This window comes from Chlorocebus sabaeus, chromosome 14 (genome assembly GCF_047675955.1).
Source record: "Chlorocebus sabaeus isolate Y175 chromosome 14, mChlSab1.0.hap1, whole genome shotgun sequence".
Lineage (NCBI taxonomy): Eukaryota > Metazoa > Chordata > Mammalia > Primates > Cercopithecidae > Chlorocebus > Chlorocebus sabaeus.
Window position 1 is genome coordinate 89,132,200 of NC_132917.1, and position 26,374 is coordinate 89,158,573.

General features: G+C 42.6%; 1 protein-coding gene across 1 annotated transcript in view; it reads left to right on the plus strand.

Moving 5' to 3' along the window:
• Positions 1–310: 310 nt before the first annotated feature.
• The window catches only part of RMND5A (required for meiotic nuclear division 5 homolog A), a 62,077-nt gene continuing 36,013 nt past the window's right edge, over positions 311–26,374 (plus strand). The window contains exons 1-2 of the mRNA XM_008008504.3: positions 311–1,033; positions 21,928–22,070. Of these exons, the coding sequence (XP_008006695.1) occupies positions 892–1,033; positions 21,928–22,070 (285 nt within the window). The 5' untranslated portion in view covers positions 311–891. The remainder of the gene's footprint in view (positions 1,034–21,927; positions 22,071–26,374) is intronic.

Below are 26,374 nucleotides of genomic sequence, written 5' to 3' on the forward strand. Positions count from 1 at the left end.
TACGGAAAACAGCCCTTTGTATTTTTGTCTGGTTTTCCCCTATGGCTTTCCAGAAACTACTCGTCTCTCGGTACGCTCTCCAAGTCACCCCCTCCAACAGCGAGCCCGTTGGTTTGGCCCCTCAGCCTGGATTGGCTGAAGGCTTACGCCTCGGCCAGGGATTGGTTTCTTACCACTCCCCGCGCCCATTGGTTGGGTTTCCCCACTTCTGGGCGTAGTGGTTAAGGCCGGTTTCCGCCCCCTTGTTTACGGAGCGCGTAGTTGTAGCGCTCTCCGAGCGCTGGGGCTGTCTCTAAAGTTACCTATTTAGCTCCTCAGGCCAATTGGGGCCTCGCTCCACCCTCGCCCTCTCCCTCGCACGCCTTCCGCGTGGTACGGCCCACACCTTTAGAGCAGCGGTGCGTGTGGGCGCCGGTCGCATTCCCCCGCCCGCTCTCCCCGGGTCGCCCCCCACCCGAGGGTGCGCTTGGTACGGCCCGCGCCGCCTCCTTTCCTCGCACGGGTGGCCATCCCCTTCCCCCTAGTCGGCAGCGCTTGGTGCCGCCCGGGAGAACCAGGTCATCAGTCGGTTCCCGTGAAAACAAAAACAATCGGCCGCGCCGCCGCGGGTACCCGAACGTCGCGAGCGGGGCCCGGAGACGCGGGGCCGGGTGGAGCGAGCGAACGGGAGCAGCGGCGACGCGCCGCGGGGCCAGGGCGCCATGGGGCAGGCGGGCTCCGGCTGCGCGGGGCTCCCCCGGCGCCGCGGCTAGTGCGCCCGCCGCTTCGGCTGCTTCAGCCTCCCGCGCCGCCCGCTTGGGGGACGAGGAGCAGGACGCGGCCTCGGCGGGGCTCGGGCCGAACGGCTGCGGACACCCGGGCGCCGAGGAACCGAGCGCCGCCGCCTCCGGCATGGATCAGTGCGTGACCGTGGAGCGCGAGCTGGAGAAGGTGCTGCACAAGTTCTCGGGCTACGGGCAGCTGTGCGAGCGCGGCCTGGAGGAGCTCATCGACTACACCGGCGGCCTCAAGCACGAGATCCTGCAGAGCCACGGTAGGGCGGCCCGCGTGGGCGCGCGGGGCAAGGCCCACCGCCCAAGCCCCGGTCCCGGCCCCGCGGCGAGAACCCCTCACCCACCCTCGCACCTCTGGCCCGGCCCTCGCCTCCCCTGGGGCACAGAGGCCCCCAGACCCCTGAGACTTTTTCTCCTCTTTTCGCCCGATTTACCTCGAACCTGCCGCGACTTCGCTGCTAATTCAGAAGGAGCACGAACCACCCGGAAACCCGGCCAGGAGCTGCGGGCTCCAGTCCGGATAAACGTGGGTGTGGGGGCCGCCTGCCGCACCTGCAAATTGTCGCCCCCGCGAGTGGGCGCCCCTCGTCCCCCACCCCCAGCCGGCCCCGAGGGTCTCACGTGGTGCTCGCGGCGCGGTCCTGCGGGCCATGCGCGAATCGCCTGGGACCCCAGGCTCTGAGTGATGAGGGCAGTGCAGGCGGCCCCCTTTCCCCTCTGTGCCGCCGCGAATCCTTGGCCTGGGGACTTCGTTTCTTCGTCTTATTTTGGAAAGTCGAGCGTTATTCTTAGCTGTGGGTTAACAACAGCCTCTCCTGCAACTTCATGATTTGGCTGCTGTGGACGCAGCTTCTAACTCCGCAGCGGCTCTGACATGGTTCCTTGGAAACCAGCTCAATCAAACCCTTCTGTTCTTCTGTTGTACCTTCTGATGACACTAAGGAGGAACGGGCGACGTTTGCCCAAGTAAATTGTGCACATGTTGCTGGTTACTTGCTTTGTCTGGTCAAGTTCTTTCAAAAAAAATAAATTTTCCTATAGAAGGTGTTTCACCTAGATTTTTTTTTTTTTTTATTGCCCCAAGCCCTGAGGACAAGTACTTTTAAAGGCTTGGTTTTCTTACACTTAAAAAGTCACAGCGATGATTCCTCTTGATCAATAAGTAAAGGACTTATTTATGGGTTTATTAAAGAGGCTGAGGGGGCTTCTCAGCTTGTGGACTGAACAGAAATTTATGTGAAGGACGGTTTGGTAGCTGGGGGAAGATGCAGATTATTTGTGGCAGGTGAGATGAGGGCAGTGGCCTTAGCCGAGTGTCTTTCCCCTCCTCCTTCGTTTTTTCACACTTTGTTTTCCCAGACTGCATTTCAGTTGAGGATGGGTGCTGGTCCATGGGAAAGGAGTCTTACAGCAACTTCTCGTTCTGGGCACTGCAGTCATTTTTGAACTCCAGGAAGGAAGCAAACCTGCAGTCATAGTGGATGAGATATTAATATGGAAAAACCATATTAATTCTCATAGGAGTTGCAATACTAGTATGGAAAAACGAGCAGACCTTGGTGGCTGTCTGTGAAGGGAAATTTGACGTGGCGATGATGATATAGTTCATAGATACAGGGAAGTTAAGGTGGAATGAGACAGGAATCCTGGGAAGACTTTGAATTTGGTTTTGGACATGTGAGGTAAAGTTGAAGGGCTTAATGAAGATAGAATTGAGGGCTCTCATATTTACTGGTGGCTGAAGATGCATAGGTCTAAGACTGTTTTCTGATGTCATTTCTAGGAGGACAGTGGAGGGGATCACTTAGATTGCACAGAAGAAAGGCGGGTCTAACCGCAGTCTTGAATTTCCCTTGGCGAGTGGAGAGCCAAGGCTGGATAGAGCCAGCAGAAACCGAAAAGGGTGAGGGCTTAGAAAAGGAGAGATTGGTCGGCTTTTATTTGGCTATTGGGAGTCAGTAACCCTCTGTGTTTGCAGTTTCATAGAATTGCTAAGACAAGCCAGATTACTGGGGGTTAAGAAGAAAAATGTGATGTGAACCGAGGTGTGGGAAATCCAGTACAGCGGTGGGAGGTATTCCCTCTGTGCTCCCGGCCCCGCCAAGGAACCAGTGGAGGAAGAGAATGAAGGGCCTAGACTTGGAGCGGTGGAAGGAACATTTCCTTTGTAGGGACCAGGTCATAGGCAGAATTTGAGAGGAAAATGATGGAACAAAAAGTACCTTTCTTCCATGATAGAGGATGTCAGTTGAAGGGGGATGTGATTGTGAGCTTTGTTTTAGAAAATTTAGGGCCAGTCTCAAATGGATAAAATGATGGTGAGGAATTGCTGAGGCAAGAATTTGTTTTTGACCTCTTCACTGGGTACTAGGGAACTTTTCTCAGAATTTATGGTCCGAGGGGTGTTGTCCACACAGTATGCTATGCTGTTAAAAACAGTCTGAGTTGGTGAGTTTGTGTGTTCCTTTTTCAGCCTAATTTTTTCCCTCTTGTCTACCAAATTGCTAGTCTTATGTTGGTATCTCTTTGATTTCCTTTAATTCTTCAATAATAGGATTAAGTGACTAAAGGTAGTTTACTTTAGTTTTAGCTAAAACTTAGTAAAAACGTGAAAGAAAATAAATACCACAAGTGTCAGGTCCAGTTTCCCAAATAAAATCTTTCTTCTTTTGGTGTTCTTTTGTGTGAAGATAAACATCATGCTTTGGCATCTGGGCTATGGTATTTTTGAAAACAGGTGATTTCTAAATTAAAGTTCTCAGCAGGTGATGTGGTAGGTATTACATTGAAACTTAAATATACCCTTCTCAAAGGTATTTCACTGAAAACTGAGTTTGGAACTCTATTTTCAAGTTTAAAGGGAAGATTTGAGGGCTTCTGAATATACCTGTCTGGGCAAATGATCCCGGTAACCTGAGAGGCTGTAATTGGGACCCGTTTGTCAGGACTTTGGACCTCATTCTCTGATATTACGTGTGGTAATCTTGCAAGAATCTGGTGTGAATAAAACAGAATTTTTGAGGACTACATGGAACACATCATTGCATCATACTGGTGAATGACTGTTGCAGAAGCATCCTTTAGCTAACGTAAAGGGATTGGTTCAGTTTCTGAGGATGAATGTTTTATGTTAAAAATGTTTTTTCCTCTCTAAAGTTGTGAGCAGACAGCTATATACTAAATGAGCTGTTAGGATAGTTTGTGATGGAAACTGATCATACATAAATAGAGTTTAGTTAGTCCTGCAGTGAGCCCTAAAATTTCTCAGGTGGTCTAAATCACCTTTAAGTAGCCTGAAATTCTTTCACATAAAATTTCTCTCATTAATCTTTTTTAAATGAAAGTTTCTTAGTGCAAATACCCTTGGAGGAATGAGGGTAGTATGGGCTGGTTTCTCATACCTGGGTGAATTGGTTTGTGCTGTCCCATTTAATCCACCTCTAGCCAAATCCATCAGCCTCAGAACAGAATATCTTTTTTTTTTTTTTTTTTTTTCTTGTAAATAGGGTTGTGCTGGTATCAGGCTTGCAGCAGAGAATAATAATGGAATATAAGGCTTTGAGAGGGAAGTGCAGGCTTTCACTTGGTGCCATAGCCAGTTAGGGAATATTGGTGGTTCAGGGACAACATAGGTGTAATAGAAATACGAAGAAGCAGTAAGAACCAGGGAGAATATTGAAGAGCTGTGTCAAGGCCCAAACCATTCCTCTTGCTGGAGACTGATTGACTCTAGACTTCATGCCTTTGGAATTAGAAACCTTAGGGTGGTAGGTAGGAGGGTGGGGAGTGAGCCAGAGCCTGCAGTGAGGTGCCCAAGGTAAAAGGAATAGAGATCACAACTTCTGTCATTTAGTTGTGTCAGCCTTTCAGTGAGGGTTTCCCTGTGAGCACAAAGTTTCGTCTAAGGTTCATTGTGGTTAATGTAGGCTGGTGGTCATGTCCAGTGTGCCTCGATCTAATTTGTATAGTGCACTGGTGCTTCTAAAACTTCACTCATACACATGTGCACTCTTACTTTTCAGATGGACTAACGATTTTACTTAAGTAGATTTATCTTAGGCGATGATATTTGTGTAGTCCTACATGTGGTGCGTAGGTATTAGGTATAATACACTACATGTTAAAATAAATTCATAACCATTTAAATATTAGTTTACATACTAGCTAAAATTACCATTTGCGTCAGTGGTATGGGAGCCACGCTTTGGATAATCCTGAGTTAACAGGGTTAGCTACTGTATGGTTAAATTTTGGTGATTTGATTTGTGATTATATGCCTTTTAGCATTTTTTTCCTATTGGCAAATTTATATTGTTTCCCATTAGCACCACTGTGGTGGAAGGGAAAAACAGAAAAGACCTATTTGTCATGTTTTGCTGGTATTCTGAATTCATACTTTGTGAAAGAAAATTAGGCAGAAACAGTTGGTAATGGTTTCAGGACATGTTTAAAGTATACTTGGGAAAATTGCAGTTTTTGTAAGAGTAAAGGACATGCAGTATTTTTTTCTGATTATTTTTAGACTATTATTTAACGGAGTTCTAATGTGGTTTCTGAAAGTGACTTTCAAGGAATTTTCTAAATTTAAAATGCATTTATTAACTTTTAGTAGGTCATACATTCAAATGGTATCCATTCAAACAATGAAAAAGATAACCCAGTAAATAGTACATTCAGATGGTATAAACTCAAATGTTAAAAAAGGACACCCAGTGAAAAATCTTTCTACTCTTGGTCCTGGACCACCTGGTTGCCCACTTCACAGACATAAATGTCAGTTTCCAGAAAAAAATTTTCATTGTTGTTTTTTGAGACAGCCTCCCTCTGTCACCCAGGCTGGAGTGCAGTGGTGTGATCTCAGCTCACTGCAACCTCCGCCTCCTGCTTCAAGCAATTCTCCTGCCTCAGCCTCCCGAGTAGCTGGGATTACAGGCGCCCACCACCAGGCCTGGCTAATTTTTGTGTTTTTAGTAAAGACATGGTTTCAACATGTGGGTCAGGCTGGTCTTGAACTCCTCACCTCAAGCAGTCTACCTGCCTCAGCCTCCCAAAGTGCAGGGATTACAGACGTGACCCATCACGCCTGACCTCCAGAAAAAATTTTAAAAGAATCCAGTGAAATGACGATTTGTCACTTTTCCTTTTTTCTTTAAGGAATCGGATATGTATTTCCATTTACTATGATTAAGGCTTAGTGTTATCTCACTTTGCAAGTTGGTAAAGATGTCTTCATCTGTGGGAGTGATCAACATATACTCTATTGGCACCTAAAACTCCTTTGGTGTGTGTGTATTTTGTGACTTTTAGTAGTAAAACTCATGTAAACCATAACTCCTACCCATATCTCTTTGGTGAATCAAAGAAACTGTTGAAAATTTGGTTACCAGTTGGAGAACTGGTTTCTTTTTAAAAATGTGGGGGTAACAGATGAGAAGGTAAGTAGGCAAGTAAACATGGAAAAAAAAAAAATCTTGTGGAGGTCACATTTTTAACTCATTGCTGTGGCATGATATTGCATCAGGACACAGAAACCAGAGGTTGAGGGTCACATGTTAGGTATAATCTTCCACTCTAAAATTTAGATTGTGTATATTATATATATATGTGTTGAAAAGTGTGCTTATTTGTATATATGAATGTTCTGTGCTTTTTCAGAGCTGACCAGTGTTGAATACATTGTTTTGAACGAAAGTAAATGTATTATATCAGGGCTTGGTAGACTAGTAGCTTATTTACCTTTTTAGCCTTATTCTGTGGTGTACATGGAGTAGGCCACATAGCCAGGTTGCCCTTTTGTTACCTAGACTTTTGCTAAATACTGACAAGACACTCTTGAGTCAATAGTGACTTTGTTTTGAATACAATTTGGTATCTGTGTTTAACATCTAGTCTGGAAAATAGGATATCAGTAGGTCATAAATAAAAGTTTGAGTGGGCATTGTTCAGATATTCTAAGAGAAGAACAGACTGTTTCTCTAGTTATTTAGGCTATTTTAGGTGATAAGAATAAAAGGTCAGTATATTGGTGTTTCCTGTTGGGTTTAGAAGTAGATTTAACTTTGTTAGCCATTTTTTTTTCCAGGCTCACTCTGGAGATAATTAATTCTTTGTTATTGGGCACCTTATTCATTTAGACTGGCAGGTGACATAATAGTTTTCATTAAAATGGAATTTGTTGATGTATAAATAGGCTGAGGTTAGGGCTAGGCTGGCTCCAGGGGCACCAAGGATGTCCTCAGGACTGATCTTCTCTTCTGTCAACTGTTGGCTTCATTTTCAGGGAAGTTTTCTTCCCATGGGGTAGAGATGACCAATGGAGCTCAAAAGACAGGAACATGGCTGTTTTGTTGGAGATACTCCAGGGAGTACCTTTATTATTCCGTTTTGGATTCTCTCCCTGAATCAGTAACTGGGGCCAGGGAGCCAGGTCTTCTGGCCACCTTGAGCTGTGCTCACCCCCTCAGGAGGTATATGGCCTTATGATACACTGTTCATCAGGTAGAGAAGAGACAGTTCTAGAAAGGAACACTTAAACCCAGACAGAGTAATATATGTCTATTACAGTGGAACAGCTACATGTTGTATCAGTAACATTCTCTGAGATGTTTTCCTGAGTAGTCTCGCCTTCTCAGCTTTTGCCTTGCCTCCTAACTCTAATGTTCATATAATTCAAGTAGTGAGTTGTTAGTATGACTTAATCTGTAGACTAGAGAATACAACTTGGTTCGTATTCCTCTTGGGAACTTTTTTGAAATTACTTTAATGCTTGACATGGTAAAGTTATTTTCCTAAAGTTATTTTATTTCTAAAGTAAACTCTGGATAATAACGTTGGTAAGGAGAAACTTGCCAACACTTGTGTGATACTATTATACTACAGCTGATAGCGAAGTTTCTGTTGTTTTCATGTCTTAGTCCCTTAGTCTTTAGGATGGTGAAAACGGTGTTTTAGCAAACTGTTCACTTGGAATATTAAAACTAACTTATTTTTATTTAGGACCCTGCTTCTTCATCTGTAAGGCTTCTAAAGTCTTTGAAAATGATCCAAAAATGCAGTTTAGGGAGAAAATTGTGGAGGGCCCTGGCTCTGAGCTATGTGTACTTGGAGACCCATGGTACTTCCAGGAGATGATGCTCTCTCACTGGCCGTTTCCTTGAAAGCTCTAAGAGTAGCAGAAACTTCTGGCCATTCTCTTTAAATTAGATGTTAGCTTAACCCTTCAAAAAACAAAGACTAGACTATCCAGCAGGACTCGAGGATTTTGAGAAATACAGTATGCTTTCACCTTATGTGGGTGTGGTAGTCGTGTGGCTGAGCTCAAAATGGTTGTTTGGGAATGTCGTTTGGGGAGGACATAGGCTTATATTACCAAGTCTATCTCCACTTAAGATGGAGGCCCGGATGGTGATTTCTTCTGTTACGGGGGCACAATGTAGTGTCAGGCTGTGTGTTATTTCTGATGAGTTTGTTGTATCTGCAGAATTCATATAGGTTTAATTCATCTTATTGATACATGAAGACATTTGGGAGGAGATGAGGAAATAATCTTTTAAAAGAAATGTTATTCATGGCCCTGGTCCTTCAGGAACATGGAGGCTAGTTAAGAAGATGAGTCTGTACTTGTGGAGTAGTACCTAAAATTTTGACCCTGGGCCCAGGAGGTCTGGGTTTGAATCCTTGCACTGCCAGTTTACTGGTTCTACAACCTTTTTGGTTTTTTTTTTTGGAGACAGAGTCTCACTCTGTCACTTAGGCTGGAGTGCAGTGGTGTGTGATCTCAGCTCACTGCAACCTCTGCCTCCCGGGTTCAAGCGATCCATGTGTTCCCAAGTAGCTGGGATTACAGGTGTGCACAATGCATGGCTAATTTTTGTATTTTTAGTAGCGATGGCGTTTCCCCATGTTGGCCAGGCTGGTCTTGAACTCCTGGGCTCAAGTGATCCACCCATCTCAGCCTCCCAAAGTGCTGAGATTACAGGCGTGAGCCACCACACCCAGCCTGATCCTACAATCTTGCTTAGCCAGTTTTTCCTTCAGTTAACTGACATCACAGAGTTATGAGAATGAAATAGATAATAGATGTGAACTGGCTTTGAAATTTGTAAAACAGGGTAGACGTGTTATTTATAAAGTCTGTGCCTTAAGTAGTGTTAAGCACTTTTTTTATTTTTTTTTTGAGGTGGAGTCTCGCTCTGTTGCCCAGGCTGGAGTGCAGTGGCTCCAGCCACGATCTTGGCTCACTGCAACCTCCTCCTCCCGAGTTCAAGCGATTCCCCTGCCTCAGTCCCCCGAGTAGCTGGGATTACAGGCACACACCCCCAGGCCTGGCTAATTTTTTTTTTTTTTTTAAATTTTAGTAGAGATGAGGTTTCACCATGTTGGCTGGGATGGTCTCGATATCCTGACCTTGTGATCTGCCCGCCTCGTCCTCCCAAAGTGCTGGGATTATAGGCGTGAGCCACCACGCCCGGCCCATGCACTCTTTAATTGAGATGCTTTGCGTAATATTTAGGTGTCTTTATTACTGGTTTATGTTAAATACCATTCTGTGCCAAGTGGTCTGATTAACACTGTAAAGAATGCTGAAAAGGTATCAGAAAGAGTCTTTAAGGAACTTAGAAGTTAGTTGGAGAAACCAGACTCATATTTGAAAGGGGGAAAAAACAAGACCATAGCACAGTATATAACAGTGCTTCTGGTTAGTACAGACACCAGTGAAGAGAAAGAGCCCTTAGAAAGAACTGCATGGGAGTAGATAGGCATTATTTCAACTGAACTTTAGATCACCTCATCAGTAGTTATTAATCACCACTTAGGTAGAACTAAGCACAATCTTCTAGGAGTTACAAAGAACAAGCATTTTCATCCTCTGAGAACTTTGTGTCCAGTTAGGGAGATGAGACTGGCATTTTTTTTTTTTTTTTTTTTTTTTTTTTTGAGACGGAGTCTTGCTCTGTCGCCCGGGCTGGAGTGCAGTGGCCGGATCTCAGCTCACTGCAAGCTCCGCCTCCCGGGTTTACGCCATTCTCCTGCCTCAGCCTCCCGAGTAGCGGGGACTACAGGCGCCCGCCACCTCGCCCGGCTAGTCCCAGCACTTTGGGAGGCCGAGACGGGCGGATCACGAGGTCAGGAGATCGAGACCATCCTGGCTAACACAGTGAAACCCCGTCTCTACTAAAAACACAAAAAAACGAGACTGGCATTTTTTTAACAAACACACAAACAAAAGCAGTGCCCTATAATGCAAGGTTATGTATCTAGGCTAAATGCTACATGAGTGGTGCAGATAGAAAGGGGTGGGATTTGAGACAAGGAGAGACTCTTTTTACCTGTGGGAAGTTTTAGTAGCAGAGATTGAATGCGAATAGTAGAAAAAGCAGATGGAGTGCCTGGAGGGGAGGATGGCAAGAACAAAGGTGTAGAGAGGAGTGAGAGGTGAAGGACCAGATTGCAGGGGACAGGCGATAAGAGCATTAAAATTACATTGGAATCAGGTTTTGTAAAGCCATGGATACCAGGGAAAGTAGTAGACTGGGAAGATATTGAATTACTTTGGGATGGGGTGGGAACATTTTGAATAGGGAGGGGACAGGGACATCATCAGAGACCAGTTGTCAGCAATATTTAGGTTGGTTTGGAGTTGGGAGTGAGGTTTGAGTAGAGGCAAGAAGGTTAGTTAAGGCTAAGTGTCAACCTAGATTTGATGAAATAGGGACCTGTCTTTGGGTACTGGTGGTAGAAATTTAAAGGGACCCATGAAAGGGATCTTCTGAGGGAAGGAATGACCAGGAGTTGGTGCACAGATGGAGTCTGGCAGAGTAGAAGAAAAGGGCAGGAAAAACCGAAGGTTAATCCAAGGTTTTAAGCATGAATGATGGGTAGATCATTATGGAACCAGGTAGAAAATAGAAAGTTTAGGAGAGGGAAAGGTAGAAATCTGAGTTGGATTTTGTTTTTGGTTTTGGTTTTTTTTGGGTGGGAGGGGTGGGTGGAAGGGGCATCTCACTGTGTGGCCCAGACTGGATTGTAGTGTCTTGGCTCACCACAGTCTCTGCCTCCTGGATTCAAGTGATTCTCCTGCCTCAGCCTCCCAAATAGCGGGGATTACAGGCGTGCGCCACTACCACCCAGCTAATTTTTGTAATTTTAGTAGAGACGGGGTTTCACCATGTTGGCCAGGCTGGTCTTGAACTCCTGACCCCAAATGATCCACCCGCCTCGGCCCCCCCGAGTGCTGGAATTACAGGCCTGAGCCACCGCAACCGGCCTGAGTTTGATTTTTAAATATGAAATCCAGATTCCAATGCTACAGGAAACCTAATGTGGTTCCACCATTCATTTCAGAGATAAATGAGATGCCTAGAGATTGTCTTTATAGTTGGAATTTGAAGGGAGCGAACAGGTTCTCTAAAATGTGACTGTCACAGACATATGTTTAAAATCTCATCCCAGCACTTTGGGAGGCCGAGACGGGCGGATCACAAGGTCATGAGATCGAGACCATCCTGGCTAACACGGTGAAACCCCGTCTCTACTAAAGTACAAAAAAAAAAAAAAAAAAAAATAGCCGAGTGTGGTTGCGGGCGCCTGTAGTCCCAGCTACTCGGGAGGCTGAGGCAAAAGAATGGCGTGAACCCGGGAGGCGGAGCTTGCAGTGAGCCGAGATCGCGCCACTGCACTCCAGCCTGGGCGACAGAGCGAGACTCCGTCTCAAAACAAAAACAAACAAATAAAATCTCGTGCCTGTATCTTTTTTCTTCTCTCTGCAGTTCTTGCCTCATATATTTTGAAGCCTTTCCTGTCTTCTCTGTGATAGTCATTGATATTGTTCTATTTGATGCAGTGGTCTTTAATAATCTCTCTGGATCAGAATGCCTGTCAATTTACTGTTCTCTGAAAGGTCAGGAGTTGAACACCAAATACCATGCTTTCTTTTACTTTGCAGATTTGCCAGCTACTAATATATGGGAAAAAAATTTGTTTTCTGTGTGTACCTCCTCCAGAAAAAAATTGATGTGTTCTATTTGTGCATTTTCTCCTTCCTCTAAGCAGCCGCTGTGTCCTAGGTACTGAAGTAGCTCACAAGAAGCCCAAAGTGTCAGTGGACCGCAGTTTATTTTACTACAGACGAAGTGAAATAGTCCTTTATTTTTAAAAAATACTAACCTTACCTTTTCAAGTTTCAAGTTTTTCTATTATAATACTTCGCAAGGATATCCATGGTCACCTTGTCAGTGATTTTTGTAGAGTCAGTCTTCGATCTTTTTATCCTTTATCTACTTTATTCCCATTCTAAATTTCTTAAATCTGTGTAGAAATTGATAACATGGGAAAAGTATCTTGAACACTGCTGATGCAGGCCTTCAGCACTCAGTAAATGTTAATTGAATCTAAATGTCATAGTTTTCCCTTTTACCTTTTTTTTTCTGTTTTTTCTTGGTTTCGTTTTGTATTTTAAGGCATCAAGGCTTTTATAAGAGTGGTATATCGTAGATTCTCCCCCGCACCAGCCTTCTTAGTGATTCCTAATACTCTTTTAGCTTTCTGATTTTAATGTTTTTATTTAAATAGCTAATCTAGAATGAATTCCGGAGTATATCTCTATGAGGTCTGAGTTTTTATTTAGGTATGGTTAGGTTTGTTTCCTAAATGGATTTTTTCGTATTTATCTGCATCAGAACTTGTGTTCCATTTTGCTTTCCACTTAATTCTAAATTTAAGATCTCTGTCCATCTTATGAAAGTGGAGTTAACTTTTTATAACTCAGAAGAGCTCAAATGCAATACATGTAATATTTATAAACTTGGATATTTTAAATTTTTCCTGCCTACAGGATATTCATTAAAATGTCAAGCCAGGTCTTAGTGATTTCTGGGAAATCTTATTTCTCTGAAAATATTCTAGTCTTAAGTGGTGATATTTTCAACCTTTTTGAAAATCATCACCACAACAATACTTTTTAATATTGTGCTTCCCTCTTTTTTTATAGAGTGCTCTCAAGTATGGTGGGTCTCATGTCTCATGTTTGACTCGTGGGCAGCATGTATTTCGTGGTGTAATTGACACCTTTAAACTAACTGCCTTTTATAGACCAAATTAGAACTTTTTATTATCTCCTGATGAGCAGACATTTCAGGCTACAACATGGTGTGCTGCCTACCAACCAGCTGTTTAGTTTTAGCAATGCTATCTTTAACCGTGTGTTTGTGCAGTTGAGCCCCCATCCCCCCATATCATAAAAATAAGTGGGCCGGGCGCGGTGGCTCAAGCCTGTAATCCTAGCACTTTGGGAGGCCGAGACGGGCGGATCACGAGGTCAGGAGATCGAGACCATCCTGGCTAACATGGTGAAACCCCGTCTCTACTAAAAAATACAAAAAACTAGCCGGGCGTGGTGGCGGGCGCCTGTAGTCCCAGCTACTCGGGAGGCTGAGGCAGGAGAATGGCGTGAACCCAGGAGGCGGAGCTTGCAGTGAGCTGAGATCGGCCACTGCACTCCAGCCTGGGCGACAGAGCGAGACTCCGTCTCAAAAAAAAAAAAAAAAAAAAAAAAAAATAAGTGGCAGACAGAAAATTAAAACTGCAAATACTGAGCAGGGATGAGAAACATACTTGTCAGTGTTAATGATATATTTGTCTTGATTGTATTAAGGTGAGTCAAAATAGTGGGTAAATCTTGTCACAGAGCTGGACACAAGATGTAGTTTTTTTTAACCCTTGTGATCAGTAGGGAAGAAAGTAAAACAAATGTATGTACAAAATGCTAAAACTATATTGAAGGTGTAACCAAGGTATAACTAGGGATTTTACAGTTTTTAGCTTTGTGCAAACCAGTCACCCTTTTAATATGTAAATTTGTTCCACCTTCCTATATTCTGACTTAGAATGTACTTTTGTAGGGTCACATTATGTACTAGAGATGTTTCATTGCATCTTCGACAAACGTGGGAATAGTTTTGTAAAAAAGAAAGTGTCTCAAAAGTGACTTGAGTCAGAACACAAGCCCATTAATTCCTGGGGTTGGTGGGAGAAGTTGTTATTTGGAAGAGAGAAGGAACTGATGCGGGGGGGACTCTTTTATGAATGTGTCTTATTTGAAAATATGTGGGCATATGTGTGTTTGTATGTTTGTGTTGATCTTGGATACTGTGACCTTGTTGAACTCTCACCTATTCTTGGATTGTGTTTGTGTGTAGATTCCTTGGGATTTTCTACTTAGGCGACAATGTTGTTGACAATCAGGAACAGTATTATTTCCTAACTTACTTGATATTTGGAGAACTTAGGCTGCAGTGCTATTGTGTAGCAGATGCTAAACATTCTGTGAGAGAGTGAGGGATCAGTGAACTGCTGAGTGAAACTGCTGGCAATTTTAGAGGGTGTTGGTAGTGTCAGATAGTCTTCAATGCTGGGTTTGAAATTGAGATTATGTAATACATAATTATTTTCATATTCTTTTGGTAACTAGTTATTGAATGTGTAGTATATGCCAGTTACTATGCTAAACATTGGGGATTAGTCATATTTCCTACTAAAGTTAATTTTGTGGGAGGAATGGACAAATAACTATTTACAACAAAGTATGAAACTCCGATAGGGAAGTATAGGATGCTGTGGAAACATTTTTCTAATTTATTGTTTCTGTGAAACTAGTGGGCATACATCCTAAAATGGCAAAGCAGTGAGTCTCAAGGGCAGAACTTGAAAATTTTGAGAGTGTTGTGCTTAAAATCTGTTTATATAATAAAAGGTGCTGTTCTATTGTATTGAAATTTTTAACTTAATAAAGCAACACAAGTAGATTGTCTACATATGTTGGTTCTTTGCTTGTATTGAACGTGCTAATTCTTATACTTGTTTAATCATAAAAGTGACTTTAAAAAGTACTTGTGACCATTCAGTGATGAGTGAGCATTGCGTCAGAGCTGTTCTTTCAGGCTCATGTATTGGGCCTGGGTTCCCTGAGTTTATTACATTGGAAGACACAGTTAGTGCAGGACTGTCTCCTGGATGATAAGTGACCACTGCCGTGGCCAACCTGGATGTAGTTATGGTACAGATGACTGTCACAGTTAACTTCCCAGCTTTTCTTCTAGGAACTGCATCCAGTTAGATTTCATTCACATAAAGGTTCTCCTAAAAGCAGGTTGTGTTTTCATACAGAGAGATCAAAAAAACATTAGAACTCTCCTAGTAGGACTTATAGAAATTTGGTTGACTGTCAGTCTGGTCATTACAGTGATTTTCAAACCTGTTTTTACCTTTGGCTGCTTTCCACTGAATCCATTTGAAAATGCATTAGTGAAATATTTCTCTCTTAACAGGGCTTTCCTAGGGTTCTCTTTCAGATTATTCCATTCTGCTTTTCTTGAGTTTCCAAATACCTTGTAGAAATTATTTTTCCTTGGAGCATTCTGAGAACTCTCAGTGTTAATTAATTGGCCATAAACTGCTTGTATCTGTCATTCATAAAATTGAAAACCAAAAATTAGAGGAATTTGTAGATGGTAAAGGAAGAAAAGGAGGTAACAAACAGCACCAAACTCCAGGTATATAAGTTACTACAATTTGAAAATATCAGCAGATTTCAAGGTTGGCGCGTGGAAGTTCAGTGGTAAATTCTAGGTGACCTCTCTCCTCCAGCTTGGCTTCTCTTTTTTTATTTTTATTATTATTGTTTTTGAGACCGAGTCTCAAGTCTCGCTCTGTCACCAAGGCTGGAATGCAATGGTGCAATCTCAGCTTACTGCAGCCTCCCCCTTCAGGGTTCAAGCTATTCTCTTGCCCCAGCCTCCCTAGTAGCTGGGATTACAGGCGCCTGCCCAACACCATGCCTAGCTAATTTTTGTATTTTTAATAGAGACGGGGTTTCACCATATTGGCCAGGCTAGTCTCAGACTCCTGACCTCAAGTGATCCGTCTGCCTTGGCCTTCCATAGTGCTGTGATTACAGGCGTGAGCCACTGTGCCTGGCACCCTTTTTATTTTTTATATTTTTCCTACCTTGTTGTCTACTGATGTAGAAATAAATGAGTCTGGATGGATAGGAGGTATAACTTTCTTTTAAAAAACATTTTCTTTATTTCCAAAAGAAATCCAGCACTTACTAACAGTCACTTTCCATTCCCACCCTGCCTCCTCCCACCCCAACTACCATTAATCTACGTCTGTCTCTGTAAATTTGTCTATTCTGTACCTTTCATGTAAATGAAATGACACAATATGTAGCCTTTTGTGTCTGGCTTATTGAATACTTAATGTAATATTTTCAAGGTTCATCTGTGTCATAGTATGTATCAGCACCTCATTTCCTTTAATGACTGGATAATCCATTGTTTATCCATTCATCATTTGCAGGTTTGGTTTGTTACCAGTTTTTGTCTTATGAATAATACTACTGTGATCAGGTTTTTGTGTGGACATGTTCTTTTGGGTATATAACTAGAAGTGGAATTTCTGGGTCATATGATAACTGTTTAACTTTCTGAGGAACTGCCAACTTGTTTTCCATGGTGTCTGCACCATTTTATATTCCAATAGCAATGGAGAAGGCTTTGAATTTCTCCACATCCTTTCCAACACTTGTTACTGTGTTTTCCTGGTAGCCAATCACAGTGGGCATGAAGTAATATCTCATTGTAGTTTTGATTTTCATGAATGACCAATACTATTGAGCATCTTTTTGTGTGCCTATTGGCTATTTGTGTATCTTCTTTTGAAAAATGTCTATTCAAATCTTTGACTTCTTCTTTTTTTTTTTTTTTTTTTTTTTTGAGATAGGGTCTTGTTCTGTCATCTGGGCTGGAATGCAGTGGTGCAATCAGAGCTCACTGCAGCTTCAACCTCCTGGGCTTAAGGGATCCACTTGCCTCGGCCTCCCTAGTTGCTAGGACTACAGGCATGAGCCACCACGCCCAGCCACATTTTTGTATTTTTTCTGTAGAGACAGGGTCTTGCCTTGTTGCCTAGGCTAGTCTCAAACTCCTGGGCTCAAATGATTCTCCCACCTTGGCCTCCCAGAGTACTGGGATTACAGGCTTGAATGGTGCCTTGTGCTTTGCCCATTTTTAAATTGCGTTGTTTGTCTTGTTATTGTTGAGCTTTAAGAGTTCTTTATATAGTCTGAATACTAGACCCTTTCAGAATGTGATTTCCAAATATTTGCTCCCCTTCTATGAACCATCTTTTCACTTTATTGATAGTGTTTGCAACACAAAAGTTTTTAATTTTGATGAAGTCCATTTTAATTATTTTTTCTTTGGTTTCTTGTGCTTTTGGTGTCGTATCTGAAAAACCATTGCCTAATTCAGGGTCAAAAATGCATCTGTTTTCTTGCGAGAATTTGATAGTTTCAGCTCTTACATTTAGGTCTTTATTTCATTTTGAGTTAATTTTTATTTTTGTTTTTATTTTTTTGAGAGACAGTCTCGCTCTGTTGCCCAGGCTGGAGGGTAGTGACATGCTCGCAGCTCACTGTAGCCTCGACCTTCTGGGCTCAAGCAGTCCTCCCACCTCAGCCTCCCTAGAAGCTTGGACTAGGGGCGTGCACCACCATCGCCTGCTAATTTTTGTATTCTTTGTAGGGACGGAGTTCTGCCATGTTGCCCAAGTTAGTCTCAAACTCCTGGGCTCAAGCAATCCACCCACCTCGGGCTCCCAAAGTGCTTGTATTATAGGCATGAGGCACTGCATTCGGCTCATTTGAATTAGTTTTTATATATTATGTGATTCTTTTACATGTGGATATCTTGTTGTCTCAGCACCATTTGTCGAATATGGCTCTAAAAAAACAAACAAACAAAAAAACAATTTTTTCCTCACTTTATTTACCATCAATTCAGATACTTGTATGTGTTGCACATTTGCAGGCACTATTAACATAAAACTGGAGTATACAATTTGCAATAAGGACTTGGCCTTCCTTTGGGGGCTTATGTTTAGTAGAGACTGATGATGGTATATATACATGAAATTGTTACAATGGGTTATAGTTAAGTGCGAGGGGAGTAGGGGAGAGGGCAGAAGTTACCAGGAATTCAGAAGAGAGAGTAAGTCTGTGGTCAGATGGGTTCATAGAGAAGATGAGGCTATTGAGGTTAGGTATGCTTTAAGTACAGAAAGATCAGAAATGGCCAGAACAGAGCTACTGAGGCAATTAGATGCTTTTGGTCCAAGAAATCTATGGAACACCTTTTAAACAGATTTTGAAAATTTCTTGAAGTACCAAGTCTTGTCTTAGCCTAAATTATTAGAAGTTGGAAACCTAATTGTGTTATTGAAAATTGGAAACACTTGATAGAAACTTTGTGCAACTGTATTTAGAGATAAGGAAAGCTTTTTTCTTACCTTTTCATTTCTCTCAGTAGTTGTCATTGAACCAGACTTAATATAGTTCCTCTTCACAGTTCCTGTAACCTTTTAGAATTTCTTTTCATAGAGCTTTAGAGAAACTATTCTTGTCATCGTCACTGGTTACTTCCACATTGTAAATCCACTGGCCATTCTCAGTCCACATCTTACTTGACCTAGTAGCACATCAACACAGTTGGTTACTCCTCCTTCCTTGACACATTTTCTTCTCTTGGTTTCCCCAGCATTACACTTTTCTTGAGTTTCCTCCTCCATCACAGTTAGTGCTTCAGCAGTCTTTGTTAGCCTTCGTTTTCCAGTTCTGTTTCTTCCCAGCCTCATAAACTTGGTGTTCTCAAGACTCAATTCTTTTATCACTTCTCTGTGTCTGTACTGACTCCCCCGATGATTTCATATAGTCCCATGCATTGAGTTTTTTTTTTATATATATATGGCAGTGACTCACAAATTTGTATCTCCAGCCCTAACACTGCTGTTGAACTCCAGGTTTGTATATCTCACCAACTCCTCCACTTATGCACTGAGGTGCCTACTCAACGTCTCAAACTTCACAAGCCCCAAACTGAACTTTCTGTCTCTCCTCATCCCTCATACCTGCTCAGCCTTTATTCTTTTTTGGCAGGATGGGGAGTTGAGGTCTGGCTCTGTCACTGAGGCTGGAGTGAAGTGCTGTAGCTCCCTGCAGCCTTAGATGTCCCAGTCTCAAGTGATCCTCCCGCCTCAGCTTCCCAAGTTGCTGGGACCAAAGTCGTGTGCCACCATGCCCAGCTAATTTTTGTATGTTTTATAGAGACAGGGTCTGACTCTGTTGCCCAAGGTTGGTTTCAAACCCCTGTGCTTAAGTGATCCTCCTGCCTTGGCCTCCCAAAGTGCTGATTTGTTTTTTGTTTTAATTGAAGACAACTCCATCTTTCTAGTTGACCCAGGCTAGAATCCTTGGAGACATCTGTGAGTCCTTTTCTTCCCTCATGTCCAGCCATGAAATCCTGGACTGAGCCAGTGTCATTTCTCATCTAGATTGCTGCCACAGCCTCTTATTTTCCTGCTCAGTTCTGGTACTCTTGTTGCCAGTTAGACTGACCATATGAAAATGTTTTATCGGCCAGGCATGGTGACTCATGCCTGTAATCTAAGTAATTTGGGAGGCCAAGCCAGGAGGATTGCTTGAGCACAGAAGTTTGAGATCAGCCTGGGCAGCATGGTGAAGCCCTGTCTCTGCAAAAAATACAAAAATACAAAAATTATTTTGGTGTGGTGGCAGGCGCCTGTCATCCAAGCTACTTGTGAGGCTGAGGTGGGAGGATTGCTTGAGCTCGGGAGGCAGAGGTTGCAGTGAGCCGAGATTGTGCCTCTGCACTCCAGTATGGGCAACAGAACGAGACCCTGTCTCAAAAACACACACAAACAAAAAAAAAAAAAACCCCAAAAATTTTTTTATTAGTTTACATGCCTTCTCTGCTCAAAACCTTGCAGTGGTCCCTTTCAGTCAACGTAAAAGCTTTAAGTCTTTAAAATGCCAAAGATCCTACCAAACCAGGACCATTATCTCTTGGACCTCTTCTTCTATTTTCCTTGGCCAGAAATCCACTTTTGACATGCTGGCCTCTTTGTTGTTTGAATAGTCTAGGTGTATTTTGCAATAGGGCTTTTCTCCCCTCAGGCTGGCATGCTTTCCCCAAAGCAGCCAGCCACATGGTAGGTAGTTCCTTCACTTTTTTCAAGTCTTGGCTCCGGTGTCATCTACTCAGTAAAGCCTACCATGCCAGCACTGTTTTAAAGTTGCAGTTGCTCCACCCATACATGCTCCCCATCTCTCTTACCCTGCTTTTTTCCCCCAGGTTGCATGTATCATCTTTTGTCATCGTTTATAGTTTGCTTATTTTGTGTGTTATGTCTCTTGCCAGAAGTTAAGTTCTTGGGAAGGGATTTTTGGTTATTTTGTTTCACTGCTGTACCTGTCACATATAATGAGTGCTCAATAAATATTGGTTAAATGAGTGGGCATCCTAGGGCTGTTGTACTCTTGGGCTCCTTGTTCAAATTCCCAGGTCCCATCCCAGACCTATTGAATGAGAAACTCTGGGGATAGGGTCCAGCTACTTTGTTTTAACTTTAAGTGATTCTGAAGTAAATTAAAATTCAAGAAACTCTGCTATATAATGTTGGTTAGGATTTCAGAAACCAGGCCTGTTGCTTACAGGTGGGAATATGTAGATATAGAGATAAATGACAAATACCATAACTGGATTTGTTTTATCTGTCTCTTTTACTCCCTTCTCCTCTTTTTTGCCCCACTGTAGGAGCAAAATTTGGAGGGAGGTAGCTCAGGGAAAGGTCGTAAACTGTAGTCACTTTTGGTTGATCATGTGTGTCAGGGGTCTTCAAACCCACCTTTAGGTTCCAGTGATTCATTAAAAGAATTCACACAATTCAGCATATAATCATAGCTAAAATTTATTACAGCAAAAGGGTGCAAAGCAAAACCACCAAAGGGAAAAGATTCATGGGGCAAAAGTCCAAAGTTAGGCAGTCCAGAGTTAGGCAGTGGGTGCCCTGGTGACCAGCCCCCAATAAAAATCCTGGGCACTGAGCTTCTAATGAGTTTCCCTGGTAGGCAACCCTTAACACTTCTCACAACCCATGGCTGCAGGAATTAAGCATGTTCCGTGTGACTTCACTGGGAGAGGACTGTTGGAAGCTTTCTCCAAGCCAGGAGAAAGCCAGGTACTCACTGCCCAGCAGGTATCAAAATTCTAGATTCCCAGAAGGAAAGCAGATGTTCACCATAAACCACACTGTACAACAGTTTAGGCACAATGAGCCATTCTTTTCAGCTAGGGCAGGGGTCCCCAAACCCCCGGGTATGGACCAGTACCCCTCCGTGGCCTCTAAGGAATCAGGCCGCGCACAGCAGGGGGCAAGTGGCGGTGAACGAGCATTACCGCCTGAGCCCCACCTGCCGTCAGATCAGTGGCAACATTAGATTCTCATAGGAGCATGAACCCTGTTGTAAACTGCACATTCGAGGGATCTGACTCGCATGCTCCTTATGAGAATCTAACTAATGCCTGACCTGAGGTGGAACAGTTTCATCCTGAAACCATCCCACCCAGCCCTCGTCCATGGAAGAAATGTCTTCCACAAAACTGGCCCCTAGTGCCAAAAAGGTAGGGGGAACACTGAGTTAGGGAGTGATGTGAACACTCCCAAACTCCCGAGTTTCTGTATGTCAGCCAAGAGGCGACTTTGTAAGCAGGACTCTCTAAGGGTAGCAGTCTATGACCTGCTGTGTTAACTCTTTTCCGCACATGGTGGTATCCAGGGAAGTTTGTTTTCTTCTACTTCTTTATATGGAATATGATGTGTTTGCACTAAATCATCTCTGTTGAGGAAATTTAGTAACAATCAGAACGTTTTGAGAATGACTTGAACAGTGTAACTGGGTTTAATAAGTGAGTTTATTCACTTAGACTTATTTTCTCAAAAATAATAGTGCCTTGACAGTATTATTCACAGTCTGTGCTGGTTTTTGTGATGGTAAAAATGATTCCTTTCACAGTAAAATTTTCTTATTTCCCAAAATAAAAAAAATATATATCTTTCTTAGTATCCATTTGAAAAATCACATCTATGAATGTGACCATCAGCTTCAAAGCAGATACTGAGTTTTCTTCACTTTTCTTCCATCTTTTGTGGTCCAAAAGGCCCATTAGAAACTTGCCATTTTGGGGTTTGTTTTAGTGAGTAACCAATCTTTCTTTTTTTTTTCTTCCTTTTTTAATAGGCCAAGATGCTGAATTATCAGGGACACTTTCACTTGTTTTGACACAGTGCTGTAAAAGAATAAAGGATACTGTTCAAAAATTGGCCTCGGACCACAAAGACATCCACAGCAGTGTTTCTCGGGTTGGAAAAGCCATTGATAAGGTATGGTATTGAAGGAAGTGTTTTGTATTTTTTAGCTTCATTCTCTTTCTTCTGTCAGTACTTTGATAACACTAGCTTTCACAAAGTGTGCTACTCCTGTCATGTTTGCTTTTGATAACTTTTGCAGGTCTAGTTTTACCATGTTATTCTTACTCAGGTTCCCTGTTGCTATTATTTAAAAAATAAAAACAAAATTAAAACTCTCTGCTTTTATAGCTTGTTGTTTATCCATTTGAATACATGACTAGAGCTCCTAGGGTCATGATGAATAAAGTTCCAAAGAAATTTTAACCCAATATGTGGGAGTTTGTTTACCAGGAGTAACTTTTCCTAATTCCTGAATAATTCCCTAGCTGTGACTCTGTCCCTGTTATGGGATGATTAGAATAACAGCCTTGTATCAGTCTCCCCTGCATCATCCCAACTGTTTTCTTCCTGTGAGCATCCCAGCTACTTTTGAATTTTGCCTTCTGCATGAATGAGTGAGTGGGTTGGTTGCTAGGCAGTGAGGCTGGTCACTTTTATTTGATGTTTTTTTTCTTGTGACATTTTTTTAGTAAGCCATCTTTGACCTGGTGGTTGATTTATAAGCAGTTATCATTTTTAGTACTGGCGGATTTTATTCATGGAGTTCGTAATCCTATTGGAGCCTAAGAGAAGTAGCGCAAGGTTACTGTGTGATACCTCTGACTACTTCAGACATAGGGGAGATTGTGACTGGTCGGGGTGTTTCTCTTCACACATCGTAAACTGCTGGGAGGGTAGGAAGAACTTCTGAGGAGTGCCCTTTGTAGCAAAGGCATCTTCTGAACAGTCCTTTGAGTTACTTAGTCTGTACTCACAAGAGTGATAGTTGTAACAGAGGTAATAGAAGCTCATTGAATCTGGAGAGTGGTTCACGTAACTCATGAGTAGACCCAGCTGTTAGAAATATCCCGTGAAAAGGCTAGGCTTGATGCTGTTTGAGTCAGGACTATATGCTTATAAGGCATTACTGTTCACTGGTAGGTGTGATATGACAAGACCGTGAGTGGCAGGGGCTCAGAGGACTTGTTTTGGTAGTCGTGGCTTACAGAAGTGTTCGTGACCTTTCAGAAAGTTCTCTAGCACTCCCATAGTGGTGTGAGGGGTTTGATTCGGCCAAAGAGTCAAAGGTTGGTTTTGGCAGCCACAGGGTTCCAGCCACATTGTTATATCAGTGATGGCAGTCACCAGCAAAGTCTGGGAAGGCAGTGAGTATTCTCTGAAATGGTTTTGAGGTTGGGAAGCCTGTTCGGTAACTCCAAGAGAGTGAACACAATTTTAAAAGTGGGTTTGACATCAACCCTATTTGGTACTATGATACTTGAAGTCTTCAGCTGGTTCCTGGAGTGGTTGTTGGTGTGTGTGAGCTTAAGAACTATGGGAGTGGTGGTGGGACACTTCATTTTCTTCCAGCAGCTGTATCCTTCTAGAATGTGGTGGGGCACTTTAGAGATGGTCTTAAATCACTGTGGGTGAAGAACCCTCTGTTCCTGTAGAGGTACAGTAACTACTTGTGGTGTCTAAGAAGATTCAGATTTTGATGTTGACAGTGACCAAGGCATCCTGGTGATTCTAATGGCTCAAAGTTCAGAGAGAACCCCAATAAGTTCCTGGGGACATCTGCATGACCACCAGTCTGCTTGCAATTATAACAGAGGGTCAGCATTTAGACAGTAGAACCAAAGATGCTGTGACAGTGAGAAGAACTAAAGCTTCCAAGGCAGCCAATCAGAGATTCTTGGAATAAGGGGGGATGGGCTCAGCAACTATAATTGTAGCGTGTGGGCTACTGACCAAGATCTGGAGCAGTTGGGCAAACAATTCACCAATTATGCTTTCTGCAGCTTGTAGGGTGACTATATATGTCCCTGTTCCTAGTTTATGTTTGTTGTCCTGTCATGATTATCAGAACCTTCTTTTGCTCTTGTCCTACTTCTGGTGCCTGGCTGAGCATGTCTTACTCCAGATCTAGCAGGTCTTTATAGATATTCATAAGGGTTGTCAGATATTTTGACTAATCTTTAAGGCAAAACATTGTCTGGATGTACTTGGTGCCAAAAGTGGAAGTTTCTTATTGGGAATGGATATCAAGGGAACACATTTATCATGAATAATCTATGTTCTGGCTTATTTGGGCAGGGGGTTGTGTTCGAGGTGAAGATTCCTAATTACGTATTTTAATTTACTTGTTGCTCTTTTGAGGACATTATTTTTCATGCCCTTGGAAGTTATAAGGACTTTTTCAAGTAAATCTTTTACAGTTTCTTTCAAAAAATTGGGGTGTTTTTGTTTGATTTTTTTGAGATGGACTGTCACTCTTTTGCCCAAGCTGGAGTGCAGTGGCACAATCTCAGCTCACTGCAAACTCTGCCTCCCAGTTTCAAGCGATTCTCCTCCCTCAGCCTCCTGAGTAGTGCCCAGCCCCAAAAATTGTTTTATGTTCCTGTGAAAGTAGTTTTGGTTCTAGGTGACCTGGATTCTGGATTCTTCTCATCCATCATATGAAACTGTATTATTTAGTCTGCAGGGCATGATGGCTCACACTTGTAATCTCAGCACTTTGGGAGGCCGAGACAGGCGGATCATCTGAGGTCAGGAGTTCAAGACCAGCTTGGCCAACATGGCAAACCCCCATCTCTACTAAAAATACAAAAAAATTAGGCACATTCTCTAATTCCAGTTACTCGGGAGGCTGAGGCAGGAGAATCACTTGAACCTGGGAGGTGGAGGTTGCAGTGAGTCGAGATTGCACCACTGCACTCCAGCCTGGGCAACAGAGCGAGACTCCATCTCAATACATACATACATACATACATACATACATACATACTATATTATTTAGTTGACACTGAATAGTGTTTGTGGTACTGTAGTCTACCACCACAGAGGAAAGCCTGGATCTTTTAATTCAGTTCCCTAATATCTTTCAGTATACTTTCTCCCCATATTTTTGGCATCTACTTGGCCTCAGCTGAAGAGGAAGCTATTTCCCCAATAGAAGTACCTAGACATTGTGAATGGGCTTCTCACATACATGAGGAATTCCGTGTAGGCTGTGTCACATAAGACTCCATTGACTTGTTAAGTCCTCCAGGAGCTCTTTGAATTTGAACCTGGTAGTTGTGTAAGCTCTGGGCAGCCTGTTGTAAAGGCTGGGTGGACCTGAATTGGTGGTGACCAAACAGGATAAAGCTGAATCCACTGTGGCACAAGACTTTCAAGAACCACACCAAACAGACCTGAGTAATAAACTGGAATGTCCATCAGCCTATGCGTACCACTTTATGAACACGTGCTCCCACCCTCACAGGATGAGGACAAAGAAGCCAGTGGCTCCTTTATGAGCAGGCTGATTTTGAGTGAGAAACAGTACATTTTAGTCATGCTCAATGGTATTTTTTCTTTTATATTTTAATAGTTACGTTTTAAAGTTCTCTACATCATGTCTCTGAAAATGTAAACAGAATAGAAGCTTCTGGTGGTGTTAGCCAAGATATTGTTTGGCTTTTAATTATTATGAACAGCGTCTCGCTCTGTTGCCTAGGCTGGAGTGCAGTGGCAGCATTACAGCTCGCTGCAGCCTTGACTTCCCTGGGCTTAACTGGTCCTCCCACCTCAGCATCCCAGTCCTAGCCAAGTAGCTGGGCCTACATGCGCTTGCTACCATGCCCAGTTAATTTTTTTCATTTTTGCGTAGAGATGTGGTCTTGCAGTGTTGCCCAGGCTAGTCTTGAACTCCTGGCCTCAAGCGGTCCTCCCACCTTGGCCTCCCAGTGTTGGGATTATTGGTGTGAGCCACTATGCCTGGCCCATTATTTATTTTAAATAAATAATATTTGCTCTGTGACAATTTTTTTTTTTTTTAGTAAAGATAATGTATTGGGCTGTTCTTAATTTCCTCTCCCATTTTTAGGTAATCTAGAATTCAGTCCAATTTAGGGTATTTTATTCAGTATTTTATTTAGTCAATTGACTTTTAAAGTTTACTTCCTAAGAAAAGTCAACAAAAATGATTATTGCTTTAGACTTCTAGGTATGTGTGCATATGTGTTAAATAGTACTAAAAATTTTAATATATAAAATCTGATGTGGTATAATTAAAAGTTGACCACATAGTACATGTCCCTTATAAGATTGCTGTTTTGTATACATAAAATAACTGGAAAAATTCTTAGGCTACATGGAAGAAGTTTGCTGGAATAGACACTGCTTATTATAAAGTAAAGGTAATTGCTATCTTACATTTGGCTTGGAAGAACGGGTAAGATTTAGAGCAGCAG